The 17,914-nt window shown below is 44.7% G+C and overlaps 1 protein-coding gene across 8 annotated transcripts in view; it reads left to right on the top strand.

The window, feature by feature from the left end:
* FRY (FRY microtubule binding protein) overlaps positions 1-17,914 on the top strand; it is a 422,104-nt gene that overhangs the window by 285,384 nt on the left and 118,806 nt on the right. For all 8 annotated transcript variants that reach the window (XM_054015341.1, XM_054015336.1, XM_054015335.1 and 5 more), the window contains exons 30-33: positions 2,493-2,592; positions 2,967-3,138; positions 6,402-6,658; positions 7,107-7,253. In XM_054015341.1, coding sequence (XP_053871316.1) covers positions 2,493-2,592; positions 2,967-3,138; positions 6,402-6,658; positions 7,107-7,253 — 676 coding nt within the window. The remainder of the gene's footprint in view (positions 1-2,492; positions 2,593-2,966; positions 3,139-6,401; positions 6,659-7,106; positions 7,254-17,914) is intronic.

Genomic DNA, 17,914 nt, shown 5'->3' with positions numbered 1-17,914 from the left:
AGTATGATTGGAATTTTATGCTTGTAGATTTAGTAGCTTCTGAGATTCAGCTTTGCTATCTTAAAAGAAAACACAATAATACTAGCCCTTCACCTACAGACTTTTCTCCTCAGATTTTTATTAGATAGCACTAAGGACCCTGGGAAAGGGTTTCATTTATGTGCCATTGGCAATAGTTTAAAATGCATGATCACTTTCAAGAAGAAACTCATATTTCTGCCTATTTGGGGAGCTATGTTGAGAGTTTAGCTAATACTAAAAACTTGTTGGCAGTTTCCCATATTCCATCCTTCCCTCAGTTATCAGTAAGTATAGGGGGACCTCCGCTTAATCCAGCTGTAAATAAGCAATGTAGTATTGCATAACTTATGCCTTTCTTTCCACAAAGAATTCTCTCCATTAAAAAACTCAGTTTGTCCCAGCCCATGGTCTCCCATGCTACATTTCTATTGTGATACCGTAAATAATATGTTCTGGAGTTTCACTAATCATGTCCCTACAGACTGGAATACTGGAGTAATTGAAAACATTTATTTACAGTTTCTTCCATTTCTTTTCAGCTAGTAATTACAGGGATTTTACTTGGGTTCAAACTCCTGGAAGGTATATCCTTTGGCAATAACTTGGCCAGTGGCATTTTGATGATGAAGTTAGTCAGTTAAGACTTTTTCCTTGAGGCAAAACTATAAAGCCTCCATCATACTACATAAGAGAGGCTACAGGTTAGGTATCTGAATCTTTATTTATGTACATTAAAAAAATCAGAACACTTATTTAAGAAGTAGGAAATTGCTAGATGCTCATCATTTTGAAAATTATACCACTTATTTAGGTGTCTAAATATGGATTTAGTTGACTAAAGATAGGACCACAGATTTGCAAATAGTGACCAGACCAGTTCATATGATTGTCAAATTCATTTGAGGAGGCCTATGCCAGATAGCCAGTGTTCTTTATTTTTAACTACAGTTATTTATTGGCCATTTTACTGCTATTTTTCATGTAGCTTAGTTCTTTCTATTCTGTATCAATGTACTCTACCATATAATTATTCTGTTAATGTAATCTTGTTTTATCCTAATCTTTAGATTTTTGTGTAGCATTTTCTTAGGCATGCTTTTGTAACCCTTGATAGTTTCCTCTTTCAGGATGCTCCCTCAGATGGGGATTATTTGAACTTTGTGAACTGTGGGAGGGACCAGGTTGGGGAAGGACCAGAGAGATTGACATGGAGCAGCAGAGCTGGGGTACACCAGTATGTAGATTTAGTAAAGATGTCCCCGAAATCACTCTGTGTCCATCCAACAACCCAGCAGCCTTTGTCTACACTAGGTAATTTAGGACTTGCATTTCACTGCCACAGTATCTCAACTGATTATAACAATGGTGGAGACTCTAATGTAGACAGGATTCAGGTATGTTTTACCACCATGTTGTCTATCCTAGTCTCGGTGGTAAAAACCTCCTGGGTCCTGTCTACATTATAGCTTCTGCCATTGCTTCCACTGGTGGAGCTGCAGTGGTGGTGAATTATGGATTCTAAATCTGCATGTGAAGACTCAGCCTAATAGACAAGATAATGAAGAAGGTTGTAGGTCAGTTACTGAACATGGTTAAGATCATGTCTATGTTACAATTTAGAACAATCTCATAAGTAAGTCCGGAGAGAACCCTCTGTAATCAGATCCTCTGACTCATTTGTAATTGTAGTGTAAACAGGCCCTTAGTTCTGTGTTCGTTATGGTCAAAGTGATAGATATACAAATTCCACAATTTTATGTTGGCTAAAACTAAGGTAGTGTATTTGCATATCTACATGGAAAAAGGGAGAAATCTCTAATCTAGATTTGTGCAAGACCAAATAACCTTACATGGAAAATTGCCTTTCTAGCAATAGTCACTTCAGGACCCTGCTCTTATTTATCCACTCTACACTAAATTTTGAATACCTAGGATGGTGGAATTTCTTCAGCAAGAGCTTGTCATTTGTTGTGCCAATACAGTCCCATTCTTCATGTTTATCCTTCATTAATTTTTCAGTCTGATAGAGAGTTCTCTTTAACTTTAATGTCTGGGAATGTGCATATTGAGGAATATATCCTTTTCCAGAATAGGCTATTTTAACTGTCAGTGGAATTGCTTGAAGAATATTTTATCCCTGGAAACTCTCTGTCCAACCATCTTTGCTTTTGGGAGTTAGTTTATAAAAAATTAGATACTATATTTAAAAAGAATTTAGGTTTATGGAATAGGCAATTGCAGGGCATTCCTAATTATTGTCTCAAGGTAATTGTCCATCCCTCCCTCACCAGATGGCCACCTGACTCAGGAGTATGTATCCATCAGTAAATAACTCCCTTTCCTATAGTCTGGTGAGGAGTGGAAAAAACAGAGGTGATATTTTTCTTTAGCTCATTATTATGCATAGGAGATCAGAGTGAATTTAAGCTGAGATTCTAATGTTGACAAAAATGTACTATTTATTCTTCCAGGAACTATCCTTTTGATATAGTGACACTTTTAAACCTAGTGCTATTCAAGGCATCCGACACCAACAGAGAGATTTATGAAATTTCCATGCAACTTATGCAGGCATGTATCAGCTACTTAAAAAAAATATCCTTTAAAACAGTAACCAAATGCAAGTGGCCCTATCATTGTTTTCACCATGAACTTCTTACCATATATTACAGTTTGGTTGGGATGTTTTACTTTTTGTTTTGAAATTTCAACTAGGCGCTACAGTAATAAATATAGTAAATAATAATCATCATAAATGCTGCAGTGATTACTTGTATAAAAATTTATGCAAATGATTATTTATAATATTTCTGCAACTTGGAAATTTTACTGTGAAACATGTAGACCTTTATGTGATTTCTTAATCTGTTTAAAGTTGAAATGTGAAAGTTTTGTGTACTAATGAAATCCTGTCACTTCACTGCCCACTTTCTTCTCTTCCATAGATTCTTGAGGCAAAGCTTTTTGTTTATTCAAAGAAAGTTGCTGAGCAAAGACCTGGCAGTATCCTGTATGGTACACATGGCCCATTACCACCTCTTTACAGTGTATCATTGGCACTTCTTTCATATGAGCTAGCAAGGATGTATCCTGAGCTCACCCTTCCACTTTTTTCAGGTACCTGTCTATTGATATTTTTTTTTAATGTTTTCAATATTTGTTTTTATGTAGTGTACAAATGGTGGCCTGTTAGTGTATTTCAAGTTGTGAATAACAATTAGATTGATATTTCTGTTCTATTGATATTTCTGATATTCCAATTCTATTGTAGTAAAATTAAGCAAAATGCTTTGTAATTAGATACACAATAGGCTGCAGATATATGCGAAGTGCAGTGGTTGATATTTAAAAACTCAGAGTATGCAGTCTTTGGGGGTGGACTGGGAAGGGGCTGTGGTCAGGGGTGCTGGAACTAGGAGTGCTGGGGGTACGGCAGCATCCCCTGGTTTGAAGTGGTTTCCATTATATACAAGGTTTGCAGTTTTGTTCAATGGCTTTCAGCATCCCCACTATAAAAACTGTTCCAACGTCATTGACTGTGGTGATTTTACAATCCTGGGCTGTTCCCTCACTGGTTAATTCCCTCACTTAAAAATTTTCACCTTATTTCTAGTCTACACCAGTCCAGCTTTAACTTCCAAACATACAAATGCGCGCACCCTGGTGGAGAGGCTGATTTAAGCAATAGATTACATACCATAATTAGTAGTTCTGCAATTTCATATGTGAGTTCCTTAAGAATTCTTGGTTAAATACCATCTGATCCTGCTGACACCTCAGTCTCGGACAGTTCCTCAGATTTGTCACCTAGAAAGAATGGTTCAGGTGTGGGAATCTCCCTCACATCCTCTGCAGCGAAGACTGACGCAAAGAATTCATTGAGCTTCTCCGCATTGGCCTGGTCTTCCTTGAGTTATCTTTTAGCACCTCAATCGTCCAGTGGCCCCACTCATTGTTTGGCAGACTTACTGCTTCTCATATACTTAAAAAAATGTTGCTCTTATTTTTTGTGTCTTTTGCTAGTTGCTCTTCTGATTCTCTTTTGGCTTGCCTAATTGACTTGACTTGCCAGAGTTTATGTTCCTTTTTGATTTTCCTCAGTAGGATTTGACTTTTAATTTCTAAAGGATGTCTTTTTATCTCTAACTGCCTCTTTTACTCTGTTGTTTAACCATGGTGGCATTTTTTTTTTGGTCCTCTTACTCATTTGGGTTTTTTTATTTGGGGTATATGTATAGTTTGAGCCTTGTTATGGTGTTCTTTAAAAGTTTCCATGCAGCTTGCAGGCATTTCACTCTTGTGACTGTTCCTTTTAATTTTCATTTAACCAGCCTCTTCATTTTTGTGTAGTTTCCCTTTCTGAAGTTAAATTCTACTGTGATGGGTTCCTTTGGTATTTCCCTCCCCACAAGGATGTTAAATTTAATTACATTATGGTCGCTATGAGCAAGCAGTTGAGCTATTTTCATTTCTTGGACCAAATCCTGTATGCCACTTAGGACTAAATCAAGAATTGCCTCCCCTTGTGAGTTCCAGGGCTAGCTGCTTCAAGAAGCAGTCATTAATGGAGTCATTCTTGTGATGCTTAGAGCCCCCAGTTGAGATCAGGGCCCCTTTGTTCAGACCTACACCCTGTACAGAACATTGCAAGAGGCAATCCCTCCTCATAAGAGTTTACAAGACAAGATGGACTGTGGTGGGAGAAACAAGTATTATTTTCTCATTTTTTAGGTAGAGAATTGTGGCACAGAGAAAGTAAGTGGCTTACCTAAGGTCACACAGGAAATCTATGGCATGACTCCTGAATCCCCCCAGTCCAGTGCCTTAACCACAGGGTCATATTTACTTATTAATAAATTATGACTTTTTAATGGCATACATTTTGTGTTTATGTGTATTGTTTATTTGTCTATAATATGCACTCACACATACTTTATAGAACACTAATACTATTTCATAAAAAGTATGTCCACAATACTCAGTCATTTGTGAATTAAATAGGTCTTCACAGATAAGGAATTAAAACTTTATATTTAGGGCCCTACCAAATTCACAGCCATGAAAAACGTATCATAGACCGTGAAATCTGGTCCGTTGTGTGCTTTTACCCTATACTATACAGACTTCACGGGGGAGACCAGCATTTCTCAAATTGGGGGGGTCCTGGCCCAAAATGAAGTTGCAGGGGTGTCACAAGGCTATTTTATGGGGGTTGCAGTATTGCCACCCTTACTTCTGCGCTGCCTTCAGAGCTGGGCAGCCAGAGAACAACGGCTGTTGGCCGGGCACCCAGTTCTGAAGGTAGCGCCTCACCAGCAGCACCACAGAAGTAAGGGTGGCAATACCATACCATGCCATCCTTACTTCTGCGCTGCTGCTGGCAGCAGCTCTACCTTCAGAGCTAGGCTCATGGCCAGCAACCGCCGCTCTCCATCTGCCCAGCTCTGAAGGCAGCACCACTGCCAGCAGCGGTTCAGAAGTAAGGATAGCAGTACCGCAACCCCCCCTACAATAACCTTGCAAACCCCCCTTCCCCCTAAACTCCTTTTTGTGTCAGGACCCCTACAATTACAACACTGTGAAATTAGCTGAAATCATGACATTTATTATTTTAAAAATCCTATGACCATGAAATTGACTAAAATGGACCATGAATTTGGCAGGAGCCCTATTTATATTGTATTCTGAAGACATGTATTTTTTTCTATTATGTATTTTGTTTAGGCCTTATCTTTGTTGTTGTTATCTTCTTCTAGTTTTCTTTTTGAAATATACTAGTTACTATAGAAATAATATCATTGATATGAATAATGCTTAGTGATAACCACATGTGTTTTTATACAGTCAATGTATGTAAATGCCTTGAGATTTAGGCCACAGTTAGGAAATGTAGATGTTTATGCAACAGTTATAACCAGATATCAGAATACTATAAATATTTACAGAACACTACTGAAAATTTTCCATAATTCTCCAAAAGCTTTTAAAATTCTAGAATAATTTAGTCAAATCTGCCCTATTTTTTTTGTGTTCGCAAACATTTAGCTGAGTGTGTTGGTACACAGCAATCTATAATAGGGCATGTCTTGAACACGCTTCTTAATTTATATTTCTAAATTCAAAATTCTTACCTCAGTTATTTTGCACTTAAGATCTCTGACACATTGCTTACTAGTAGCTTACACCAAATTAATGTATGTTCCTCCTGCCAATACTTAAATATTTGCTTTTGTGCTTTGATAATATTCCCTTAGCTTGCAAGATTAAGGTCATCGGGTGGCAAAACAGAAACAATCAGACTTGCTAAGTGTGTAATTTTTTCAGTATACTTCTACTTATCTTTATAGACTAATGATGCTTTTTAATGCTTACTATTTTAGAGGTAAGTCAACGATTCCCAACAACCCATCCAAATGGGAGACAGATCATGCTTACCTATCTGCTACCATGGCTTCATAACATCGAACTTGTAGACAGCAGACTTCTTCTCCCAGGTTCAAGCCCTAGCACCCCAGAGGATGAAATAAAGGACAAGGAAGGGGAAATAGCTGTCACATATGGACTGAAAGGAAATGGATGGGGCTCTCCGGAGGCCACATCGTTGGTGCTTAATAATCTCATGTATATGACAGCTAAGGTAAAGCAAAACTGTTTTCTGAAATATTCAGGCTATGATATTTTTAAAAAATTCAAAAATAATTGAGTTGCATAGTGCAAACTCAAAAACAAAAGTGTGTCTAGAATTCTTCCCGTTGATATTTGACATTTTGCATGAGCACAAATGCTCATGTTTCTCTGTCTAAATGTGAATTTCATTCTGAGTAAAAAATTGTACAAGTTTCTACGTGACTTAGGAGCCCAAGTCCCATTGAAATGCCATTTCACTTCTGACTGGTTTGTAGGCTTCTGAATCTCTTAGTTGCTTTTGAAAATTGTACTCTACATCTTGTTACTGTGTTTTGCTATTGATTTTGCATGAGCTGATGTTGTAAAATAACATACCTTTAGTTTCTCTTCTAAATGTCTAAATTAATTATATGTTTAGTGCACCTTTTCAAAAATTCCATCTGTGTGCCTCTTTACAGTATGGAGATGAAGTTCCTGGGCTAGAGATGGAAAATGTCTGGAATGCCTTGGCCAACAATGAGAAATGGAGCAACAACCTTAGAATAACACTGCAATTTCTAATTAGCTTGTGTGGGGTTAGCAGTGATACCATCCTTTTACCTTATGTAAGTGTTTGTGTTTTGTTTTATTTGCTGTTGGTTGCATTGTATTTTTAAGGAAGAAAACAGCATTTGTAGAAAATGAATTTCTTCTGAAATTAGGTCAGTTGGGAAAAGTAAACGAGCCCAGGTGTTGAAGGCAAACAGATAAAATGTGCCATCAGAGCCTCTCTTTGCACCAGTGGAGCTTACTTGGTTTCAAGCAGGGGTAAGCTCCACCAGTAAAAATAGCAGTTTTGTCTAAGTTCAGTTTTGTCAGCGCCCCGGAATAATGCAACAGTAACAGTGGCTAGCCACTAATTGCTGAAATCATTGTGAACAAACATCAGAACCATTTTTCAGTATCGAAGTTACACAACAGATACTCATTGTATACATACAAAATGTTATGAACATGATAGAAAGGAACTCTTCCAAGTTTAAATAACTTGCATGAAAAATTAACTAAGTTAAAAATATTAAGTGCCTTGAACTTTCCCCAGCAGGCAGCTAGTTTAGACAACCTGTATGCTAAATTTTGTAAGGGTTTAAAACAATGAAAAGTTATACAAGGAACAGGATAATATATTCATGCTATCTCCAGTATTAGTGTGTGTGAGTTTTAAGGATTTAGCTCCAATTCAGGAAAGCACCAAGAATATGTTTATCTTTAGACATATGCTGAAGTCCATCCTTCTTTAACAAGGCTAGGATTTTGAAAAGTGTATGTCAATGGGAGTTGGGTGCCTAACTCCTTTTAAGCATTTTCAAAAATCCCATTGCATTGCACTTAAGAAAGTGTTAAAGATTCCTTTTAGTCAATTGAACTTAAGCATGTGCTTAAGGGCTTTGCTGAGTCAGAACCTTATATCAGTCATCTATGGTGCAATTCAGGATGTCAACTTAAACACTAGTGGAAATTGTAAAGTTTAGCATGTCAGCTTATTTCTTTTTGTTCCCCACATAGCTGTCATTGGTTACATAACTGTTCCTTCTTGTATGTGAGTCAAGTTGTACAATATATTGCTGCTGTTGCTGCCGTTAGAATAAAACAGTTTTTTTTCTGAGTGAAGTAATATAGCTCCACTTCTGTCTGGCTCTTCAGTGGTTGGGAGAAACTGAATCAAAATTTAGTGCTTTTTACTTTTTTCAGCAGAATTAGTTTCTTATTTGACTGTCCCTAGTAGTTCCCATACTAAGAAAATCAGAATCTGTCATTACAATGATTACGTTAGTTAATAGCATCACAGGTGTGCATGGTTCTTTATAAACAGTTTAAAATGACAGGTATGCCCTGAGGAGTTTACCACCCATAACAGAGTAAGGAAAACAAAGGATGGGGGAGAGTTTGTGGGAAGACAATAGAGGATCACAAGATGTCCTCATTATTACATATACATCTTTTTGGTTCCCTTTTATTTTTTAATTTAATATATTAAAATTGTGGACTCTGTCTTTGTGCAATGAAAGCTGGATGGTTGTTAGTGCAAGAAAGCTAATCCAAAGAAGAAAAAATTGAAGGAGGATAATGTGGTGCTCCTGGTCAGGAAAAATATTTCAGGTTTAAAAGGTTGGTATGGGAAAAGGTGCAAAGCTTATGAGAGAAGGAGACAAAGGGCCTGATCCAAAACACATTGAAGTCAGTGAGAGTTTTTTTATTGACTTTAATAGGCTTTGAAACAGGCCCAAAAGGAACATCAAGGTCAGTTGAGTTGACAGGAGTTGTGGAATCTCCTTCACTGGAGGTTTTCAAGAGGAGGCTGGATAGACATCTGTCTTTGATGATTTAGACATGACAAATCCTGCATCTTGGCAGGGGTTTAGACTAGATGACCCCTGCAACCCCTTCTAACCCTATGGTTCTATGACAGAAAATGCTGGGAACTGAGGGTAGACTAGAGGCAGGACTGTTACAGTAATCTGGTTGATTTTATTAAGGCAGTGCTAGCCATTTCAGAAAACATTCTTTGCTACCTGAGCTATTGAAATGCCTTTTGTGCTTCTCCAGTCTGTGTCTACATAATGCTGCTAAAGATGGTCAAAAGCACAGGTGTGTTTTAGGTTTTGTCAGCCCAAGAAAAGATATGCTTTAGTTTGAATTTGTATCCAAAGTGCATAGGATACCTGTTACTTTCTCTTGAAACTGTATGTAAAGCAATTAAAGCCCCCATCTAGTAACTTCTGTCATGCTTTGTTTTCTGGAACTGACTTTTTCCTTTAGCTCAAATAGCTTATTTACAGAGGTCAGTGATGGCAAGTTATTACCATTAAGTAATTCACTGTTTTTGTTTATGCTTTATTTGTATTTCATAGCCAAGAAATCCAGAGGAGGCATATATCCCCACACACTCTCACAGAGGTTATATGCTCATAGAGAAATATACAAATACTACTCCTGGGGGAATTCTGCCCCAAAAAATTAAAAATGGTGTGCCAAAAAAATGTTTAAAAGTGCACACAGTATTTTATAATTTTGCAAAATTCTGCATATTTTATTTGTCAAAATAACACAATATAATCACTCCAGTTTCAGTTATTTTGGTAATTTATTTCAAAATACCTGTCAGCAAGCATGTCTGTAGCAATACAGACAACAAAAAAGATTCCCCCAGGAGCAGAGAGTTAAAAAAACCTCTATGACAACCCAGTTCCTGTTTCTCTGTTATGCTTTTGTTGGATGCCTCAGTCTGGGTGTGTCACACATGCCAGCTAGGCACATCGGGGAAAACTCTGTCCCTCTGGTCTTTTGGTCGATTCTAATTTTTTTGCCCTGACCCCATAGGGTTACCATATATAGATTCCCAAACAAATGACACTGCCAAGAGAAGGGGAAGGCATAGAGGGAACTGGAGGGGGGAATACAGTTGAAGAGTGGTGGAGCAGTGTGTGTGTACTGCGAGGGGTTGGAGGGAGCTGTGCGGGGCTCCCCAGCCCAGACACCCACATCCTCTCCCCTCCAGAGTCCAGCCGCTGGGCCAAACACCCTCCCCTCCTCCCCCCCAGAGCCCAGGAATCTAGAGGAAGAAACAGCCTGATGCTGGTCAGATGGGGCTTGTATGGAGTTTCCTTCACACAGCCTCCTCCCTTCAGGACGTGCTGGGAACCGCAGCTGTCAGGAACCCTCCAGCACCCTCTCCCCATCCCCTTCCAATCAGCAGTGTCCTCTATTTGTGAGCTGGGGAGCCTAACTCTGCTGGTTCCAGCAGCCCTTGGTGGTGGCAAGCAGCTCTGCAGCACCAAATCTGCAGGGAAAAAAATGAAATTCTGTGCATAACATTAATCCTGCGCAAATTCTGCATCACGCAGTGGTGCAGAATTCCCCCAGGAGTAATAGACACAGATGTATACATTCAGAGTTTGTATTAAAACAGCAATGCCTATATGCAATGAAATGTAGGTATTGTTTGTTCATATATAACAATGGGAGAAACATGTAAGGCCTGTTTAAGAGAAATCTGATAAAAAAAATGCAGTCATAAAATTAAAAATGATTATAAAAATAGGCGGTTTAGAGAATATACTCTTATGTGGAGATGCAAAACAAACCCCCCACAAAACTTCAGCAGTAGCCATGAACATTTAGAAAAGGGAAGTAATGTAATATATTCAAACACTATTTATCGCTTCTTCACAAAAAACTGGAATATAGTTCTTCCTCCAGTGCTGCTTTTTGTAACATAAAGTTAAAAGAACAAAGGCATCTTTCTGTCTTTCCTCAACTTTGCCATGATAGGAGCCTTATGATTAAGGCTGCGACTCTATCACAGAAGTCACAGACTCCGTGACTTTCCGGGACCTCCAGGACTTCTGCAGCAGCTGGTGTGGCTGGCCCGGGGGCCGCCTGAGCAGCTCGGGCAGCCCCTGGGCCAGCTGTACTGGATGCTACTGGGGCAGTCTCAGGCCACCATGCCCCCTCCTCCTAGCAGCAGCAGGAGTTTGGGTGTGTGAGGGGGCTCAGGGCTGGGGCAGGTGGTTGGGGCATGGGAGAGGGAGAGGGCTCAAGTGGCGCTTACCTCGGGGGGCTCCCCGGAATCAGCGACATGTCCCTCAGCTCCTAGGTGGAGGCTTGGCCAGGCAGCTCTGTGCGCTGCCTCCATCCGCAGGCGCTGCCCCCACAGCTTCTTTTGGTCGCAGTTCCCGGCCAATGGGAGCTGTGGAGTCAGCGCTCAGGACGGGCACAGCATGCCTAGGAGCCGAGGGACATGTCACCACTTCTGGGGAGTCGTGCAGAACCAAGTAGGGAGCCTGCCAGCCCTGCCAAACCCCCTCCCTTCCCAGCAATAGTGGGGATCCCAGGCCACATGCTGCTGTCTGCCTCCCCAAGCACCAGCGCGGGTCCTTGGACGCCCCCCTCCCCAAGCACCTGCAGCGCCCCTAGCCCCCCAGACTAGCACATGTGGAGCAGGTCGTAGAAATAGGGATATCAGCATTCCTCCTGTTCTTCTACATGTGGTCCGAGAGCTGAACATTTTTAATGTTTAAAAAAAAAAGTTAAATGCTCCTAAAGCAGCATTCTAGATTTGGGTGAGTGAGTTTGCTGCTAAAGAGAGAGACAGTAAGGATGGTGGCAGCCAAGGAGGAGAAATAAACCCCTGGAGGACAATTGCTTGTTAAAACCTGTAGCTACTCAGATTTGTTGTATCCAAATTAGACCTGAAATGGCAATAGTATGCCACTCACCCCTATCCTAGTTAGAAACAAGGAGAACACAATATATTTACTTCAGAGAGCATAGATGAGTCATGCCTCCCCATACTGGTGGGGGGGAGCACAATCTAAAGGAAAGGACACATGACCACCCCATGTGTCTCCTCTGCCCAGTGACTCTCCCCGCCCTGTGCCCTGCCCTGTGCCCAGTGCTCTCCCTTTCCCATCAGAGTTACCTGCAGGGGGTTGGTGCTCTGTCCTTCTCCTGCTGCACTTTCCCCTCCCACCTATCCCGGCACATTGAGCTCTGCTCTCCCTGGCAGCCTGGCGAGGAGCAGTACAGAGCTGCTTCTCACGAAGCTGAAACTGGCCACTCCAGGCAGCTGCCTGAGAGAGCCTGGTTGTAGAGATGGTGGCGGTGGGCTGCCCCACACCCAGGCCCAGCCGCCAGGGACAGGAGCCAAGTGAGCTGGAAATGTGCCGGGGGGAAAGGGGACTGCAGTTCACTCAGCCCCTGTCCCCAGCCACCGGGCTCAAGCTGGGGGTGACCTCCTGCCGCCGCTGCCACTTCCCCAGCGAGGCTGTCTCTCAAGCAGCCACTACACTGCACACAGCAGCGAACCAGAGTGGCAGGCGTGAGAAATGTCTGGTCCCCCCCTTCTGCTCCCTGCCTAGGCCTGGCTGCCAGGGACAGAGGCCGAATGTGCCAGGGGGCAGGCGCAATGGGAGAAGGACAGAGCCCCTCTCCCGCCCTGGTAGGCCAAGCAGAAATCTGTGGGCGGGGGCACTTGACCCCACATGCCCTTCCTATGCATCGTCTATGGCAGAGAGCAAAATAATTAGCAACTAAAGATAATACCAACAAATTATCCACAGCATTCTGGCTTGCAGAATCCAAAAGGCCATATTGCTGCAAGATTAACTATTCGTCTTTACCTTTCTCTGTTTTGGAATCAGCGTGCCTCTGGTCCACACCAGCTGCTTCCTGCCTTCAGCCATATGTTCTGGCTCAATGGGCACAAGGCAAGGCAAGGCAAGGCAGGGGTAGTTCAGTGGTTTGCACATTGGCATGCTAAACCCAGGGTTGTGAGTTCAATCCTTGAGGAGGCCACTTAGGGATCTGGGGCAAAATCAGTACTTGGTCCTGCTAGTGAAGGCAGGGGGCTGGACTTGATGACCTTTCAACATCCCTTCCAGTTCTAGGAGATAGGATATCTCCATTTATTTATTTATAATTTATGCCTCTAACACTTTATTGGCTGGCTTTTTTAAAGAGGCCAAGATTGCTTAAAGGTGTCTGGCTGGTCTTTTTTTATTTCTTTTTCTTTTAAGTGTTGTTTTCTTAGTGCATCCACATGAACTGCTCTGCTCCCCTGGCTTTAGAGGGTGCTGTGCACGGTTTATAGGTAAGGTGTTGCCCATCTCTAATCATAGTACAAATGATTAGTGAAGAGCATATGCTTTTTAGAAACTCCTACAATATCTCACAGTGACATACAACAAGCACATTTTTTCAGTTACTTTAGCATAGTCTTTAAATGTGTACATTTTCTCTAAAGTTAAAAAAGAAACTAAAATAAATAGAAAATAACAAATGTGAGAATTTTGCCATTCACTTCAATAGGAGTAGTCTCAGCATGGTACACATTATTGACTTTACTGTGATAGCTTGTTTACCTATGTAGATATGTATTTTCAAGACTTCTGAAAATATCTTTGACTGTCATTACATGTGTAAATGGCTAGCTGGATCCTTACCTACCATTTGTGTGTGCAATTACCTGACTTTCACATACAATTGCATGCATAAATGTACGCATGAAATTATGCGTGGACCCCTGGTTTTCATTTTGGAACTTTCGCCCTATGAAGTATGGCAAGCTTTACCTTGAAGAGTATTCATGTAATCAAAAGATTAACCCCCCTGAATATGATTCACTAGTAATGCTAGTAATGTGAGTTTCAGAGTTTTAAATTACATTCTGAATATTAAAAATGTTGGCTTATGGAGAATAATAACCAAATTTTGAGCAACCAGATCAGAGATTTGTTTTTAAGAGAAAGTATGTTGAAATCAAAAGGGAGTTGTATTCGTATTAATATGAGTACGGTTAATTCAGTTACATTGTTCTGGTGTCTTTTTCAACAGTAATATATGCATTTTAGCCTTTTAGTTATTGCAAAGTAATATGTTTTTATTGTGTGAATCATTCTAGTTCTTCTTCGAGTGCTTGCTCATATCCATTCCATTAGGTGTGTGCGCGCCGCGTGCACGATCGTCGGAAGATTTTCTACCCTAGCAACACCGGCGGGTCGGCTGTGGAGCCCCCTAGAGTGGCGCCTTCATGGCGCTGAATATATACCCCAGCCGACCCGGCGCCCCCTCAGTTCCTTCTTACCGCCCCTGACGGTCGTTGGAACTGTGGAGCGCGGCATAGCTGTCCTCCACTCTCCCTAGCTTTGTTAGTTATTCGCAGTTGTAGTTATAGTTATAGTTCTAGTGTTTGTAGTTTAATAGTTAAATAGTTTAAAGTTGTTAGTTTTGTTATAATAGTCCAGGGGACTAAGGGGGTCGTCGCCCCCTTTCTCCCCCGGCCGCGGGCCCGGGCTCATGCCCAGAGCTCCCGGCTTCAAGCAGTGCGCCTCCTGCGCTAAACCTATGCCCACGAGCGACCCGCACGACTCCTGTCTGAAGTGCCTGGGAGAGTCCCACCAAACAGATAAGTGCAAGATCTGTAAGGCCTTCAGACCAAGGACCAAGAAAGAGCGGGACTTTCGGCTCCGGCAACTCCTGATGGAGGCGGCACTTAGTCCGGACGCTCCATCTACAAGTCAGGCCCCGGCACCTAGCACCTCGGTGCACAGTGCCCCGGCGGCACCGGCTATGACGACCACGCGAGTGGCGTCAGACAAGCCTCCCCGGCACCGGACCTCGTCGGCACCGCAAGCAGTGCCTCGGCGCCGGTCATTATCCCCGGGGCATAAAAAAGCCCATAAGACGGGGACATCCGTGCCGAAGACGCCGGCTCCCCCAGTGCCGGGGGTAGAGCCACGTCCGCCGGTGGAGCACCGGAAACAGGTGCCTCCAGCACCGTCGACTCCGGCGCCGAGGCCGTTGAGTCCGGTGCAGATAGCGTCTCCACCGAGACCGGCGGTGATACAGTGCCTCCCGTCGACTCCAGAGACCTTCGCGGCGGCGAGAGACTTAATAGCTCTCACGGAGCCGGCACCGCCTCAACCACCGGCACCGACTGCACCGTTGACTCGCCCGGTCCAGTCGAGGGGGAAACCTGCCTTGATGCGCCCTCCATCGCAAGGGCTGGAACCTCGGCACCGATCCAGGTCCCGAAGCAGGTCCCCACGCCGCTCGCAGTCCCGGCACCGAATATCGCCTCGGCACCGGTCGTACTCGCGGCCAAGATCTTCTTCGCGGCACCGCTCTACGTCTCGGCACCGCTATGATCGTCGGCACCGATCAACGTCGAGACGTAGTTCTCGGCACCGCTACGGTCGACGCTCGACGTCGAGAGGCCGCTCCCAGCACCGGGCATACTCCAGGTCCTCGTCGAGGTCCAGATCCGACTCCCGGCACCGACGAGGTCATCGGCACCGGTCGCGGTCCCGGCACCGATCGCCGGCACCGCGTAGAGATAGATCATCTCCGGACCGGCACCGTGCGGCACCGCAGCCAATGGGAATCGTCTCGACGCTCTCGGCACCGCCGTGGCCATCGAGATCGGTGTCCCACTCCTCGGAGGACCTCTCGAGATCGGCATACCCCCCTCAGGGGCAAGCCGAGGAACAGGACTTGGGACATTGGCAGGACACGACAGGGGACCATTCTCATGGCCCATCTCACTGGTCGTTTTGGACCCCGTGGGCGTACCATCAGGCGCAAGGGGCTCCAATTGCTTCGACCTCTCGCTCCGGTCACTCCATCAGAGGGGCCCCGGAGTCCACCATTTCTCGGCCTCCGCCAGGGGGCATGGAGGCTTCTGGGTCCGCACCACCTGACGCCCTGGACCCAGGCACAGGTGATGCTCCAGCCCAGGAACAGGGAGACCAGGACCAGCCCTTGGATCCTGTTCCACCGGAGGCATCTTCCTCTTCTTCTCCGGATGAGGCAGTGGCGGGCACATCGTGCACAGGCCCACCTCCAATAGATCTTCGGGCTCACCAGGATCTTCTGCGCAGGATGGCCCGTAATATGGACCTGCAGGCGGAGGAGATAGTGGAGGTGCACGACCCGATCGTGAATATCCTTGGAGCGGATGCCCCATCGAGGGTGGCGTTACCCCTGATCCGCACGATTCAAACGAATGCGGATACGATATGGCAAACTCCTGCCTCTATCCCACCCACAGCGAGAGGGGTGGAAAGGAAATACTTTGTCCCGTCTAAGGACTACGGGTACTTGTATAACCACCCCCAACCGTGTTCACTGGTGGTGGCATCAGTGAACGCACGAGAGCGCCACGGCCAGCAGGCTGCAGCGCCTAAATCAAAAGAGGCTAAGCGGCTCGATTTGTTTGGCCGTAAGGTTTACTCAGCCAGAGGGCTGCAACTTAGAGCGGCGAACCAACAGGCGCTACTGAGCCGTTACAATTTTAACTCCTGGAACTCTATGGGGAAGTTTAAGGAGTTGATTCCCCAAGAGTCCAGGGAGGAGTTTGGAGCCATGGTAGAGGAGGGTAAGAAGGTGGCTCGGACCTCCTTGCAGGCCTCCTTGGACATAGCAGACTCAGCTGCGAGGACCCTGGCTTCGGGTATCGCTATGCGCAGGATCTCCTGGCTTCAGGTTTCGGGTTTGCCTCCGGAGCTGCAGCAAACCCTACAGGATCTGCCCTTTGAGGGACATGGATTGTTCTCGGACAAGACGGACTCTCGCCTGCAGAGCCTCAAGGACTCGAGAACAATCATGCGCTCCCTGGGGATGCATGTTGTGGGCCCTCAGCGCAGACCATTTAGGCCGCAGCCTCAGCGCTTCTACCCCCCCCCGCCTCGTCAGAGACAGGACTCGACCCGGAGGCGAGGGCGAGGTGGTAGAAGAAGGTGGACCGGCCCTCAACCCGGCCAAAACCAAGGGCCACCTAGACCACCTTCAGGCCCCAGGCAGAACTTTTGAAGGTGCGGTCGAGGACGGCGCCCCAGTCATCCCCCAGGATCCAGCCCCCTCCTTCCGGGATCGCCTCTCCCACTTCCACCGTGCTTGGTCCCTTATAACTTCGGACCGCTGGGTCCTCCGCACGGTGGAGAAGGGATACGCTATCCAGTTTTCTTCTATTCCCCCCTCCCACCCCCCTTCCCCGTCCCTCTTCAGGGACCCTTCTCACGAGCAACTTCTTATACAGGAGGTTTCTACGCTCCTGGCCATGGGGGCCATAGAGGAGGTTCCGATAGAGTTAAGGGGCAGGGGATTTTATTCCCGTTACTTCCTGATCCCCAAGTCCAAAGGAGGTCTGCGGCCCATCTTGGACTTGCGCGGACTCAACAAATTCGTAGTAAAGTTGAAGTTCCGCATGATCTCTTTGGGGGCCATTATCCCTTCCCTCGATCCTGGAGACTGGTTCGCCGCCCTCGACATGAAAGACGCATACTTTCATATCTCAATTTACCCACCTCACAGACGCTTCCTGCGATTCGTGGTAAACACGGTGCACTACCAATTTGCAGTCCTTCCTTTCGGCCTATCCTCGGCCCCAAGAGTGTTCACGAAATGTATGGCTGTCGTGGCAGCGTACCTTCGTCGGCAGGAGATACAGGTGTTCCCGTACCTAGACGACTGGCTGGTACGCGGTCGCACCAAAGAGCAAGTTCAAGCTCACGTCCACAGAATAGTGCACACATTCAACGAGTTGGGCATCCTACTCAACAAGGACAAATCCACTCTAGAACCTACCCAGAGAATAGATTTCATCGGCGCAGTTCTAGACTCCAGACGTGCACAAGCCATCCTGCCAGACAACCGCTTTGGCACCATCACGAGCCTCATTCAAGGGCTACAGGCCTTCCCAACTACCACGGTGAGGTCGTGCCTTACC

The sequence above is a fragment of the Malaclemys terrapin genome, chromosome 1 (assembly GCF_027887155.1).
Source record: "Malaclemys terrapin pileata isolate rMalTer1 chromosome 1, rMalTer1.hap1, whole genome shotgun sequence".
NCBI classification, from domain to species: domain Eukaryota; kingdom Metazoa; phylum Chordata; order Testudines; family Emydidae; genus Malaclemys; species Malaclemys terrapin.
This window is presented reverse-complemented; position numbering and strand designations above follow the sequence as displayed.